The sequence below is a fragment of the Asparagus officinalis genome, chromosome 6 (assembly GCF_001876935.1).
Source record: "Asparagus officinalis chromosome 6, Aspof.V1, whole genome shotgun sequence".
Classification (NCBI taxonomy): domain Eukaryota; kingdom Viridiplantae; phylum Streptophyta; class Magnoliopsida; order Asparagales; family Asparagaceae; genus Asparagus; species Asparagus officinalis.
The window spans coordinates 15115863-15131817 of record NC_033799.1 but is presented as its reverse complement, the minus strand read 5'-3'; the positions used below and the strand labels follow the sequence as shown (position 1 = coordinate 15131817).

Below are 15955 nucleotides of genomic sequence, written 5' to 3'. Positions count from 1 at the left end.
GTAGTTCAGATAAATTTCTTTTTGGTTTATTTAGTTTGTCTCGATCTATTGTAGTGGTAATAAGAATAAACTACTTAGATGGTGCTGAGGGATTTTCCACGCCCAAGGCAATTTGGGGTATTAAATTTATTCAATGGATCTTTGTTATGCAATATTTTTTTCTCTCTATTAAAAAATATTTGTCTGATATGATTTTTATTACTTGGATTTGTATTCAGCTCTGCAAATCGTCTAACCAACAGTAAGGAAAATCAAAATTACCATGAGGAAAACCCATTGAAGGGCATTGGCACATAGTTACAGTATCAATAAAAGCATGACACAAGTGATAACACCTCTTTTGCGATTTTCATAGTGTAAGCTCAAAGCTTATAATACAGTTTAGATTATTTACGTGCAACACGTATTTAAAAAAAAGATTATTTATATGTATTCTCCCATAAATCCCTTATAAGATTGAGTCTCAGCATATGTATTCCTATCACACCCATCTTATTCTTTAGATCCTAAAACGATAAAGAGATTAAAGCTACAACATAACAGATAATTTAGGTTCTGTAGTCAGATATAGTTTTCAGTTTGATAGATTTCTATAAGTTCATATTTATATATAATTATTAATTGAAGAAAAGCTCCCAAATATACGGGTATATTCCCTTAAAAAAAGCTCCGTGCGGTAATAAAAGAAAAAATTTAGAGTGAAAAGTATAAAAGGAAAAATTTCCCACAATATGACACAAGTGTGACACTAGTTAAATCTAACACTAGCTCCGCCTTCGACATCCCTCTCCTAGCAGTTAAGGTTTAAGGTAACGACTTTGGCTACGACAAGTGTGACACTAGTTATATCTAACACTAGCTCCGCCTTCGACATCCCCCTCCTAGCAGTTAAGGTAACGACTTTGGCTACGGCGCGCTCCTATAGTGTGATAGGCAGTGTGTGTGCAAGGTCATTGCGGTTAAGTTAACGACTTCGGGCATGACTAGCTTTGATAGTGTGATAGGTGCCCGATTAGCTTTGATAGTGTGACGGGGATGGATGGTGTGCACAAGGCCCAAGAATAAATTCACCACCAATCTTGTGAGAATACCAATTGTATCTGTTTCTCTCGAGTCTAGTAATCCTAAGATTAGACTACCAACTAAACAGGCTCCAGAGTCCAATAATCCTAAAATTACCGATTGTATCAAAACAGGCGTCTGAAAAAGCGAGCGTACCCCCTAAACAGCTTACATTTAAACAGATTTAAATGTTATTAAGACGCAGAGCTAGGGCTACATAAATATTTGATATTACATTTGGGCGGGGGCCGCGCGTGCGCGTACCCCCTCAGCAACAAATTATGACGTCCACTCTCCCACTTGGGGAGATGGTAGCCCAGCACACCCACAGAGTGCAATGTGGGCCACTGGACTAGGCCTGGGCCTCCTTGATCACCCAAGGACCCCGTCCAGGTAAGTATGGTTCACTGTTGCACCCCCTCCCTCTTTTATCACTACCTCAACCTCTCGAACTTCATCGCGCGGCCGATGTGGGACTAAAACTCCCTCCCCAGCATCACCTCATCATTTGTTGGATTTTAAACCATTTGAATGTTTGATTTGTCTCCTCCATGGATTCTCCATCCAAACTCGAACCCCTTAACGCTCAAAAAGACGCACCAATGGGAACCACCGAAACCCTAAATCTCACACCCAAACCCTCCTCATCAAAGAGAAAACCTCGACCATCAAAGAAAATCCCCACCAATGATTCTCCCCCCAATCAATCTGCAGCTCCTCGACGGAAACGGAAGGCCAGGATCTCCACCGCCGCCTCCGCCGCCGGTGCATCGCCGGGGAATCGGAGAAGAACTCGGAGGCGATTGGAGAAGGTGATCGTTGCTAAACAAGAGAATGAGAACGAGAATGAGTTGGTTGCAGTTGGTAATGATATCCTGAAGAGCAAACAACAACTGGGTTTGGTTGCTTCGAGTATGTGGTATTAAAAAATCATTTTTTTTTGCATAATTTTTGTTTTTGATATATGAGGCTAATGAATAATATGGGTTTTATGAGGCAGAAATTGAAGAGGATAATGCATGGGAGAAGATTATGGAGCTTTTGCTGTGGAAGAATGTTGCGAAATCGACACTGTGGTTTGGTTCGGGGTCGATCTTTTTCTTGTCTTCTTGTTTCTCTAAGGATTCTAATTTCAGGTATTGTTGTATAAATTACAATTTTTTATATGTATTTTGACATAATCAATCTCAGTTGTCTTCACTTTGTATTCAAATTAACATTATTGAATAAAAATGATATTATTTTGCCTTTCATCATCTCTTTTGTGGAATTCTATTTTAGGACAATGAAAAGTGATGCAAATGCTGTAGGTGTAGTGTTAACTTAGCATGAAATCGAAATTCTCTTTATTACTATTTAGAATAATTTTAGAAAAATTTAATCGTGAGAGGTGTAGTGTTAACCTGACGACATACAAGACAAAAAAATTAAACATTTATTCCTAAAATACATTCTAAATCGACAAACCCCAGTCTAACTTGGCTGGAGTTTAGGGGAGAAAGAAGGGGGCTACATGACTTACGGGAAGTATCTCTTAAGGAACTTCCCGTTAATTGGCATCATGATCATGTCTTCTTTTTTATCAATAAGGCGATAAGCTCCATTCGAATAGACTGATTCTATTACGAAGGGTCCTTCTCGTTTGGGATTGAACTTCCCTTTGGTTTTGTGTGTCATTACCATGGGTCGTCTGTTGGCCAAAACTAAATCGCCTTTTTTGAAAATTCGTTCTTTAACTTTTGTTGTTGTAGGCTTTGAAAATACAGGCTTGATATAACTCGATTTGTTGCTGAGCTTGAAGTTGTTTGTCGTCTAAAGCTTCAAGTTCCTGAAGACGCCGCTGATGCTTCTCTTCCTCTGTCAGTCCGATCGTGATGGCGACTCTCAAGAAAGGGATCTGAATTTCTAATGGTAGTACGGCTTCGTAGCCATATACTAAAGAGAATGGTGTAGCTTTTGTAGGGGTCATCACCGTTGTGCGGTAGGCCCACAAACATTCACCGAGTCTTTCGTCCCAATCGCGTCAGCTTTTGGAAACAAACTTTTTGAGAAGCTTCACAATGGTCTTGTTAAAAGCTTCCGCAAGGCCATTTGCCGACGAATAATATATCGTAGATGTAACACTTTGGATCCTAAATTTGTCACAAAATCTTTAAAATCCAAAGCTGACAAATTGCGTCTCGTTCTTGTGGACTATTCGTCTTGGGACTCCAAAACGGTAAATAACATCATGTTTAATGAATTTAATCACATTCGAAGTCTTGAATTCTTTTTAACGGGACTACCTCTGCCCATTTGGAGAAGTAATCAGTTACAACTAAAATGAACCGGTGTCCTTTGGATGTCGGAGAAGAGATTGGTCCCACGATATCCATGACCCACATTTCGAACGGCCAAGATGCGGATGTGGGATGTAGGTTCCCTGGTGCTTGATGGATAAAATCACCATGAATCTAATATGCGTGATAACGTTTAGCGTAGTCGACTGCGTCTGAGAATATTTTTGGCCAATAATAGCCAATTGGCCGGAGACGATCTCCTAACTTAGCTCTGGGTTTATGAGCTCCACACATTCCGTCATGAGCCTCCTTGAGGGCCTCCTTTGCTTCTTTTCGAGAAAGACATCGAAGCAAAATTCCATCGTGTGATTTACGATACAATATTTGGGAAATAGTGTCGTAATAAAATCGGAGGGCTTTTCGTTTGAAAGCGGTCGCTTCCTTAGGATTATCGGGTAAAATTCCGTATAGGATATAATCGATGTACGGGAATCACCAATCCCTAGATTCAAGCTTCATTGTGGTTCACAGACTTCTCCTGCTATTGTTTTGTCTGAACTATCCTTTATAGGAATCTTGGAACAGTATAGCTGGTGTCCCATGACTGGAATCATTGTTTCAACCCCTGGTGGCAAAGCTAGTGAAGTTGCCAACGAGGTTAAAGCGTCTGCATAAGCATTCTGAGCTCGTGGAATATATTCAATAAAGAAGCCTTCGAACTTCTTAGCTTGCTTTAGCACTACGAAGTAGTACGGGATTAGATCCTCATGACGCACTTTGTATTCCCCTCGGACTTGATTTACGATGAGCTGAGTCACCATAAGCTTAGAGATGTCGAATATTAAGATCTTCAGCAAATTGCATTCCTAATAGCAGAGCATTATACTCGGCTATATTATTAGTGCAAGGCTCGATCAGGGAAAATCCTCTCGGGATCACGTGACCGTTCGGGGAAACGAGTACGACCCCCACTCCTGCCCTAATTGCTCTATGAGGATTTGCTCTGGATGCTTCGTCAAAGAATAACTTCCACACTTGCATAATTTCTTGAGTGACACAAGCTTCAACAACTTCATCGGGTAATTCTCCATACAACTTAGATGTCCTTGGCACCGGGTGATCGGCTAAGAAATCTGCCAAGGCTTGGCCGTTGACAACCTTCTGGGGCATAAACTGCATGTCATATTGTGACAGAAGAATTACCCATTTCGCCAATCGGCAATTCAGAGATGATGGTTTTATCATTAGGACTCTTAAAGGATTTACCTTAGAGATGACGTGAATTATTTGTCCAACTAGGTAATGTCGCATCTTTTGAACTGCGAATACCAAAGCGAGACATTCTTTTTCAACCGGATTATACTGGTGTTCTGCTCCCATCATGGTCCTACTTAAGTAGTATATAGCTTGCTCCTATCCTTGGTCATTATTTTGGGCTAATAAAGCTCCAAGAGAATGATCCATAGCTCTCACGTATAGCAGGAATGAAATATCTTTTAATCTCCTCAAATGCTTTCTGACAATCTCCATCCCAAATGAAGGATACTCCCTTCTTTATAAGCTTAGAGAAAGGTTGGCAACGTCCTGAGAGATTGGAGATAAACTTTCGAATGTAGGCCAATCTACCTTGCAAGCCTCTTAGTTCTTTAAGATTCTTCGAAGGTAGCATCTCTTGGATAGCACGCACTTTCTCTGGATCAAGAGAGATTCTCTTAGATGTGACAATAAATCCCAGGAATTTTTCACTTGATACCCCAAGGAAAGATTTTGTTAGGTTCATCTTCAGTTGAACGAGTATCGAACATTGTCTTCAGGTCTGTAAGATGATCACCTTTACATTAGCTCTTTACTGCTATATCATCAACATAGCACTCGGTCTTCTTACGTAGGTGTTCGTGAAAGATGGCGTTCATTGCACGTTGATAAGTTGCTCCTGTGTTTTTCAGATCGAAGGGCATCACTGTGTAGCAATACACCCCAGCGGTATTCTAAAAGCAGTATGTTTTTCACTTTCGGGTGCATCTTGATCTGATTGTACCCGAAGAATCCGTCCATGAAAGACATCCTTTCATATAAGGTGCATCTTGATCTGATTATACCCGAAGAATCCGTCCATGAAAGACATCCTTTCATATCCGCAGGTGTTGTCAATTATAACATCCGTGATAGGAAGCGGGAATTCGTCTTTCGGACAAGCCGCGTTAAGGTCACGGAAATCGATGCATATCCGAACCTTACCGTTCTTCTTAGGAACCGGGATAATGTTGGCTACCCAGTCTGGGTGTTGTTCTTCTCTAACAAAACCCGAGTCTATAAACATTTTAACCTCAGACTCAATTGCTTCCATGATCTCCGGACGAAACCGGCGTTATTGTTTAACGGGTTTTACATCCGGATCAATGTTGAGACGATGCGTGACCACTTTCGGGTCAAGAGCAGGCATGTCTTCGTAGTTCCAAGCAAAGATATCTATATATTCTCTAATGAGAGATATAAGGTCCTCTTTCTCGGAAGATGATAAGTTTTCAGCTATAAAGATAGGCTTAGGGTCAGATTCATCTCCCATGTTGACCTGGATCACTTTATCTTCAGTGGGTGGTTCGCGTTGTTCGAAGCACATATCCCACAAGATGTAGAGGCGTTTGATCCAAGGATCATTGGTCGATTCGATTAACTCTTCGTCACCCCCTGCATCTTTATCTGGATGACTAGTTAAAACCATGTTCACAGTCAGACTTTTAAAGAAAGATCCGACACTGACATCGGACTCCCATGAGGATGTTCCAGATGAATAGTTTTGATGCAGATAGTTACTAGTTTTATTTCCTGAAGGAGGAGGGGTTGTGACATAGCCCACTCCTCTCCCGGTTTTTTGATAATAATCCGGGGGTTTTCCTTCGGGGGTGAGAGACATCCGAATTGGTGTTCGTTTTCCTTTCCCAAAGTTTAAACCCTGTTTCTCGTTAAAACTATATCCCATTCGTTTCATTAATTGGATGGAATTAGGTTTGTGATAATGGAACTAGGGAACTCCATCATCCTCTTTTGAACTTCCTCGTTTGAGAGGTTCGGGTTTAATTTTACTGAAATGGATCGGGTTCTGCCCTTTCCTTTTGGACGGGACTTTGAAGAAAACCTTTTGCGCATCTTCTACTTCTTCATCTGAAGCGAATGATGACTTGATTGGCAATGTGAGTGACGCCTCTGTGCATAGTGTGTGCCATAGGTTGATACCTGCATTAAGATCATTTTCTATTTGTTTATTTTTAGAGGACACATCTGATAAGTACACCAAAATAAAATCTTCATTAATGCACTACTCGCCCTCACTCAGTACATTATTATTACTCTCATCCTGACCCATTACATCGAAGTTTAACTCCCATGGACAATCTTCTTCAGGATCTGGTTCGATGTCAGCTTCATTATCACTGTCAACATCTTCCTTCTCCTGGGATTCCAGGTAAAAGACGGAGTCGGTGTGAAAGTTTTCCACCCCTCGGAAAGGATACTTTTCTACAATCAGGTTTCGAACTTCTCCTTCATCATTAGCATACTTCATAACATATGTAGGGTAGATGGGACGATGCGGTTGGCATGAATCTATGGTCATCCTAGCAAAAAATTATAGGATGTGTCCGCATCTATGATGTAACAAGTCACTTCAGACTTGAGATCTCTAATTTGGCATCTGAGTTTGATCTTTCCCGGGGGCTTAGTGCTGTTAGCGTTGAACCCGAAGATGGTAGTCTAAGTGGTGTTCAGCCGATGCATAAGAATCCCTAAGACCTACATGACCCTGTAAGGCATGATGCTAAGCGCTGAGCCCGGGTCAACTTGGACACGACTGATTTCGGAGGATCCGATATACCCTGTGTAGTACAGTGGTCTGTCGTGCTTGTGTTTGACCTACATATCTTCCCGCGTAAATGATATACAAGGTAAACTTCTTGCTGCTTGTAGGCATTACAGACAATGTTGGTCTTCAGAAGCTTTAGGGATTGGAGCGACTTGTGTAATAAAACTCTTCGTATTCTTTAATGCTTCAATCAGAGCTTCCTTGGTGGTTTTGGACAACCTCAGGAGCTCATATAGAGTAATCCTGGCTGGTATGTTGGCCAGATGCACCATGACATTGAATTGGAAGGGAGCGCTTATTTCTCCGGGCTCCTGGAGAAGATTTTTGTTGAACCGGGTCTCCTTTTGTTTTCCTTTATCGACTGGCTTCTTCGGTATAGAATCCCCAGCGTCTTGAGGCTGTTCTTCAGCTTCTTGAGCGTTCTGGTCGTAGTCCCTTAGGTAAGATTTTCCTAAACAAGTACCAGGGTTGCCTCCCGGGTATGTTGCTAGGACGATCCTCTCTTCCTCTGAGTCGGTGAGAGGTTTGAGGTGGTCATCGTTCTCATTTACAGAGGGGCTAAAATATTGGATGACTAAGCCTTGCTTTCTTTCTTTTTAGACGAGGTGTTCGTCCATTGTTGGTCTTTAACCAGATCGGGATGGACCCACATAATCTCTCCTTTTGGGGTAGTGATGGGCACCAACCCCTTGTCTTTCTGCCTGTGTAAGTGAGTATTCTTCAGGCGCATTTCTCCTTTACGAATAGGGACAACACCGTTTGTGGTTGCTACCGGAGGGAAGTCACCGAATCAAACTGCTATCAAATTGGTGGACACGGTCTTCTGCTCGGGCTTCAAGGTTAGCACATTAGCATTCACCAGATTTTACAGGATGTCTTTGAAGACATAGCATTTTCTAGTAGGATGCCTTGAGAACCTGTGATAACGGCAGTAATTAGGGTCATCCACCTTCTCCGCTTCATCTGGCTTTCTGATCTCAAGAAGCTGCAATTTGTTGTTCTTTCGAAGTAACTGGAACAATGTGTCCACATGCTCTTCCTTGAATGAATATTGCTTGGATGCTCTAGGTTGACTTGGAGCTTTGCCCTGCTTAGCCGGCGGTGCCCGCGTGTTGGTGTCGGTAGCCAAAGTCTCTTTTCCCTTAGAGCACTGAGCATTATGCTGGTTGCGTTATTGCTGCGGCTTTGGTTGGGGAATTTCTTAAGCCTTGACCCGAGCGACGATTTTTTCGGCTTGTTCTCCCTGTGAAACCAGTTATCTCCAGGAGCGATATTCCACTACCCCCATTTGGGCAAGGAGTTAGGTCTGTAAGTTGTGCCTGCAAGTTTCAATCAAAGTTAATTGAGTCATACCTGAAGGGCATCGCAATGCCATGCTACGGAATCTCTCCACATAAGTCTTGATGGACTCTTCTTTCCTCTGCTTGGTGACGAGAAGAGTCAGGACTGAAACTCTGTGTCATCCTCAAAGAATCTGGCCAAGAAAAGCCTTTCTAGGTCTACCCATTTTTTAATAGATCCAGCAGGCAATTTCATAAACCACTCGAAAGCGACACCCTTGAGAGTGCCGATGAACAGTCAAGTTAAAATGGCGTCGTTTGCTACTACGTCCCCAGTCTGGGACTTAAAGTAGTAGATGTGCTGATTTGGCGAACCTGTACCATCGAACAGTTGCAAAGTTGGAGCCTTAAACTTTAGTGGGTATTGAGCTATGTCCCACTCGGCAGGATAAGGCCGTATCACTCCTTCTTCGTTGAGCTCGCTTCTGTTGGCGATTGCATTGAGACGAGCTTCCAGTTCATCCACTTTAGCGGACTGAGGATGCAATTCTCTTTCTATCTCCTTCTCGTTTTCAGAAGAGGATTCCAAGTTGTGAGTTTCACGATCCGAATGCTCGTGAGCCTTCTGCTTTCCCTTTGACGTTGTCCTCCGGGAAGACTCGGGTTTTTGGCCTTTTTCAGCAAGGAGCTGGGCCAACATGTCCTTCATTTGCAGAAGTGTTTCTTGCTATGCTTGGAGCATGACATAATGTTTATCCACTCTTTTGGCTAAGTCTTCAGGGTTTCCAGTCATATAAACGGAAGCCTCTTGTGCCACAACGGAGCTCAAAGATTGGGATTCAGCAATTGCTGAATGTTCATCGTCTGAAACAATCCCCTTAGCTAACCTTTGATAGTCAACTGAGCGGATTGCTCCTGTGCCAGTCCGAGTATGCCGGTATCCTCCTTCAAATTCATCGCAAATTTCCCGAACAGTCGGGGAGTGACTCCTTTGCGACTCATCAGAATTGGGATGCGAGGCTTTTCCTCTGCCGATCACGTTGACAGTGACCTCAGAATATTCAGTTTCATGAAACTTTTTATGACGACGTTGTCGCTTGGTAGGCCTGACGACGTTAGTCAATCTGTTGAACATTGATTGTCTAGGCGCAGGTGAGCAACATCGGCATTCTGAGAGGACCACGGAAATAAGCCGCTCACATTGGCATAAATGAGTTGCTTGCTGTGTTGGTCTTCCTCTTGATAGTAGCTCACGCAAGTTAGAGACTTGGGAAGAATCTATTGAGGTTGGAGATGGAATCCCCTGCCCTTGGATGGGTTGGACATGAACCTTAAATCCATACCGACCCTCTTGAACTTGGCGGATCACATCGCGTCCTTGAGAGGAAACACGAGGGTCACTTTTAGATTTACAAACACCAGGCCGAGGCCCGTGTTTAATTGATGAAACAAACCCCCGTGGATTCTATTTTGATTGAACGCACACTTGTGGTGTGCGTTTGGATGATGAAACAGACCCCTGAGGGTCGTGTTTTGATTGAACGTACACTTGTAGTGTGCTTTTGGATGATGAAACAGACCCCTGAGGGTCATGTTTTGGTTGAACGTACACTTGTGGTGTGCGTTTGGATGATGAAACAGACCCCTAAGGGTCATGTTTTGGTTGAACGCACACTTGTGGTGTGCGTTTGGATGATGAAACAGACCCCTGAGGGTTATGTTTTGGTTGAACGCACACTTGTGGTGTGCATTTGGATGATGAAACAGACCCCTGAGGGTCATGTTTTGATTGAACGCACACTTGTGGTGTGCGTTTGGATAATTGAACGTGCCTTTGGTGGTCATGTTTTGATTGTGCGACGCACTCTTGAGGTGTGCATCCAGATTGAATAACCCACCATTGAGGGTCGCGTTTAAATTGGATTACACGAGGCTCGTAATCGGGCTCATTGCCGTGAAGTGTACGTTCTAGAGCAGAAGTGCACGGTTCGGGCAGAGGCTCAGAAACGCAGTCTTCGCGTTAGACGAGAGATCGGCTTTCTCAAAGATACGCTCGTCATATGGATCTTCTCCTTCATCGAGCGGCGTTTTTCTTAGCTTGCTTTAACGCCTTGGCCGCAACATCGTCGGCATTGGTTGGACTTTCCTCTGTCATAGGCCTCTTATGACCTATGACACACCGTTTTGATGCGGGTGAGGAGTCTTTATCTCGTTGAACGAGTTTGGAATTTTAGCCAAAGGAGAAGACTTCCTTTGGCATCTCAGCAGTAGTTAAGACCTCCTTGGAGATCTTACGGGTGTCACGCCTAGCCTTAGGGCTAAGTGATCCAGAGGAGAGGGTTTCCTTATATTTGGCTTGGTCGAACTCTACGACGAGAGTTTCAATGGTGGTTCCCGTGAGGTGAACGTCAGACTGCGCCACGACTTCCTCGTCAGAGAAGCTTGTCCCCAGCGGAGTCGTCATCTTTTGTTTGGTGAAAAAATTTACAGTAAAAGAAACGAAAGAAAAATTGATTTATATTTCTTTAATCTCAATTACAATTGGATTTCCTGATTACAAAAGAGAGAAGAATGAATTTGATTCTCCCCTTTGTTTAAAACTGGGTTCTTCTTGGTAGCGATGGAGTGTCTCCTTCGAATACTTGCGTCGAATTTGCTCTCCGTTGATGATCCGACCGTCTTGTCTCATGGGAACAATTAACTTACGTGGTAAGTTTGATTAAGAACTCTCAAAGAGTTTAAGAACTCAGAACGAGTTAAGAACTCATTAAGAACTCTCAAAGAGTTTAAGAACTCAGAACGAGTTAAGAACTCTGAAAAGAGTTGTTGAAAACCAAATAATCGGTTAGTAGCCAAGTGGATTTGTTTGTTGCTGAAGTTGAAACAGCAAATCCTCCTCAAGATCCTTCCCTAATTGCTGACGAGCAACCAATCGAGATTGACCTTGATTCGCTCCCTTCTCCGCAAGAAAAATCTGATTTGTGATCTTAAAAATCCGACCCCTTTACTCGGTTGAGTAAGATGGTTATTTATAGGGGGATAATGGGTGTAACTGATCCCTAAATCCACTCCTAAGTGGGCAAAAATCCCTCAAAACATGGGATAAACGATTTTGAGGCCGTTCAGCTCGAGTTTGAACAAGTCAAACACCTAAATTGGTGTTCTAGACTTTAACTCTGCATCTTAGACTTGAGACGCAGAGTTGGGTGCTTGCTGGGAGTTAAAAACGCAAGGGCCGCTTGCGTTTTAGGTCTTAACTCTGCACCTCCGACTTGGGATGCAGAGTTGGTTATCTGTGGATGATTGAAACGCACAGGCTGTTTGCGTTCTGTGTCTTAACTCTGCGCCTAAGACTTGGGGCGCAAAGTTGGGTATCTGCCGAAGAACGCACAGGTCGTATGCGTTTTGAGTTTTAACTCTACGTCACAGAGTTGAATGTCTGCTGAAGAACGCACAGGTCGCATGCGTTTTGAGTTTGAGAAGCACAGATGTGGACTCTGCGTTTTTAGAAGAGGTTGTTAACTTCTAACCTCTTCTATTATAGCGTTACGAAGACTATTGCTCATTGATCTTTGCTTCAGCTGTTATAGAGCGTGAGAGTCGTCAGATTGTAACTCTCACTGTTGATTGTGAAGGCTACTGAATAGAGTTTTCACCAGTTGTCGAAAGTATTGTTGAATTGTAACTCTTCTCAATCTATGTGAAAAATCCTCTATTTATAGCTTTTATTTGTTGGCCTGAAAGTTATCTGATTGTAACTTTCGTTGTTGAATCTTGATAGGGATCAGCTATCTATTGTGATATTTAGACAACCTACACTCATGCTCTAAGCTAATAGAAAGCTTTCAATCTGTCCTCGTATGTTTACCTATAAGAAAAATAGTTGTTGAGTTAAAGTAAATACAATCGCAGAATCTCAGAAATTACTTCAATCTGTGTGTTTGTGAAAAGGCTTCAAGACTCCCTTTGAGAGTACTTTCCCAATATTCAAACAGCTAAGGAAGATATTTACGCTGAAAGATTGCATAAGAAGAAAAAAATCAAGACAGATGATGTCAATAAAAAATTATCTCAGTTACCAGATAAAAAATTTAGCTATACATTTATGCTGGATTATATGTCAATAAAAAATTACCGGAGGATCTTCATGGTGAGGGTGACCCTTGGAAAGATTATAGATCAAAAGAGCATACGTTATCTTCTCCCATTTCGTAGTCTCATCTAATCAAATGATGCATAACAAAAATAGTCAATAGAAAGATCTGAATCAGAGAAAAAGAAACCCTAAACCTAGCCCTCATTTCTGAAATTGGAAGATACAAACGAAAGGGGGAAGAAAATTGAGTGGAGAAGAAGCAGTTCCTCTTCTTTTTGTTGGAAAGGACGAAGTTTGAGCCGAAGGAATCGGAGGCCTGATCAAGTCCGGCCTCCTCCAACTCGATGATACTCAAGAAAATCAGGAACCTGAATAGCCGCAACCCGTGGTTGTCTGCGCAAGGTGCCATTCTTTGCGGCATTATGGCCGCGTCAAGAACCCCTCCGCGGAGGCCGTCCTCCCTGACTTCGACTTCGACCGCTCCATCGCCCCAAAGATGCGCTTCCCCTCCGGCTCCCGTTCGGTCGTCCTCCTCCTCGTCGACGCGCCCGATTTCCATGGCTCCTCATCGACACCGCTTGGAAGGAAGGAAAGCCTGGGAACGTGGAAGCAGAGCAATGTGGCCAATTTGAGAAACGTTCGTGGTGGAAGAAGCAGAGCAACTGCAGGGGAAGTTGAGAAATGTGGCCTATTTGAGTGCAACGTGGCGAATTTGAAAGAATTAAGATGAAATACATGGATATTGAGAAATTTTACTGTTCACCCTTGGGTTTTCCTTTAGTTATAAAGGAAAGTAGATATAACCCTTTTGGTATAAATTTTTTTTGAGGTGAGAACTTGAGATTTTCTTTATTATATTGAGATTTCTCTCTTCTCATCAAATAATTTGAAAATGGGGGGAATTGTGGCAAAGTTTGAAGCCAGCAATAGGGATGGTTTCGGCGCAGTTAGGGTTCGCAGGGGTGAATATTTTCTACAAGCTTGCTATCAACGACGGAATGGATATGAGGATCCTTGTTGCTTACCGATACCTGTTCGCCTCGACGTTCTTGGGTCCCCTTGCGTTCTTTCTTGAAAGGTGATTTCTTGATTTTTTTTAAGGGTTTTAGAAGTTTTTGTTTTGATTTTTTTTTCTTGATTTTTGTTGTGCAAAACAAAAAAAAGGGTAATTTTGAAATTAATCTCAGATCACACCTTGTTTGCATGCAAGTGTTCTGATAAGATTTTTATTTTAAAAAAATGTTTAATGTTACTGCCATTATATCATGATGAATTTATTTTAAAAAAATGTTCAATCTGTCCTTGTATGTTTACCTATAAGAAAAATAGTTGTTGAGTTAAAGTAAATACAATCGCAGAATCTCAAAAATTACTTCAATCTGTGTGTTTGTGAAAAGGCTTCAAGACTCCCTTTGAGAGTACTTTCCCAAGATTCAAACAGCTAAGGAAGATATTTATGCTGAAAGATTGCATAAGAAGAAAAAATCAAGACAGATGATGTCAATAAAAAATTATCTCAGTTACCAGATAAAAAATTTAGCTATACATTTATGCTGGATTATATGTCAATAAAAAATTGCCGGAGGATCTTCATGGTGAGGGTGACCCTTGGAAAGATTATAGATCAAAAGAGCATACGTTATCTTCTCCCATTTCATAGTCTCATCTAATCAAATGACGCAAAACAAAAGTAGTCAATAGAAAGATCTGAATCAGAGAAAAAGAAACCCTAAACCTAGCCCTCATTTCTGAAATTGGAAGATACAAACGAAAGGTGGAAGAAAATTGAGTGGATAAGAAGCAGTTCCTCTTCTTTTTGTTGGAAAGGACGAAGTTTGAGCCGAAGGAATCGGAGGCCTGATCAAGTCCGGCCTCCTCCAACTCGATGATACTCAAGAAAATCAGGAACCTGAATAGCCGCAACCCGTGGTTGTCTGCGCAAGGTGCCATTCTTTGCGGCATTATGGCCGCGTCAAGAACCCCTCCGTGGAAGCCGTCCTCCCTGACTTCGACTTCGACCGCTCCATCACCCCAAAGATGCGCTTCCCCTCCGGCTCCCGTTCGATCGTCCTCCTCCTCGTCGACGCGCCCGATTTCCATGGCTCCTCATCGACACTGCTTGGAAGGAAGGAAAGCCTGGGAACGTGGAAGCAGAGCAATGTGGCCAATTTGAGAAACGTTCGTGGAAGAGGAAAGAATAGGTGGAAGAAGCAGAGCAACTGCAGGGGAAGTTGAGAAACGTGGCCTATTTGAGTGCAACGTGGCGAATTTGAAAGAATTAAGATGAAATACATGGATATTGAGAAATTTTACTGTTCATCCTTGGGTTTTCCTTTAGTTATAAAGGAAAGTAGATATAACCCTTTTGGTATAAATTTTTTTTGAGGTGAGAACTTGAGATTTTCTTTGTTATATTGAGATTTCTCTCTTCTCATCAAATAATTTGAAAATGGGGGGAATTGTGGCAAAGTTTGAAGCCAGCGATAGGGATGGTTTCGGCGCAGTTAGGGTTCGCAGGGGTGAATTTTTTCTACAAGCTTGCTATCAACGACGGAATGGATATGAGGATCCTTGTTGCTTACCGATACCTGTTCGCCTCGACGTTCTTGGGTCCCCTTGCGTTCTTTCTTGAAAGGTGATTTCTTGATTTTTTTAAAGGGTTTTAGAAGTTTTTGTTTTGATTTTTTTTCTTGATTTTTGTTGTGCAAAACAAAAAAAAAAGGGTAATTTTGAAATTAATCTCAGATCACACCTTGTTTGCATGCAAGTGTTTTGATAAGATTTTTATTTTAAAAAAATGTTTAATGTTACTGCCATTATATCATGATGAATTTAATTAGAAGGAGATGTTATTAGTTTTTTTTGGATTGCAACCGTTTAGATGTTACGCAAAAGAGAATTTTAACTTAGATTAGATAGTTCATAGAAAGTTGTTGATGCTATTGTTTCTTGTTTGTTTCATTTTAAATAAAAATCAAGTTATCCTATATAATCTCCTTGTTGCTTTAGATTAATTAGAATTTTAAAGCTTTCCCTTGTGTTTGAGATTTTAATATTTAGAAAATAAGATAAAAAATAAATCCATATGTCAGGTAAAATTAATTTAAATTTATTTGATAATTTATCCCTAACGCCTCGTTTGGTACGCGGGAATGAGGAGGAATGGAATGCAATTCCCACTTCCCATTCCCTCATACCAAACACACCTATATTTTAGATGTTGGAATGACCATTCCCTAGGAATGATCATTCCCACTATTTGTGGGAATGAGCATTCCAAGTGAGAAGATAAGGAATGGTCATTCCCATTCAAGTGAGAATCAAAAACTAGTTAGGTATTTTTCAATTATATCCGTATTAATAATAAAGAATGTTTGGG

General features: G+C 41.7%; 1 protein-coding gene across 1 annotated transcript in view; it reads left to right on the top strand.

The window, feature by feature from the left end:
* The window catches only part of LOC109845790 (WAT1-related protein At1g09380-like), a 37533-nt gene continuing 22197 nt past the window's right edge, over positions 620-15955 (top strand). Inside the window, exons 1-2 of the mRNA XM_020415062.1 lie at positions 620-1974; positions 2063-2198. Coding sequence (XP_020270651.1) covers positions 1614-1974; positions 2063-2198 — 497 coding nt within the window. The 5' untranslated portion in view covers positions 620-1613. The remainder of the gene's footprint in view (positions 1975-2062; positions 2199-15955) is intronic.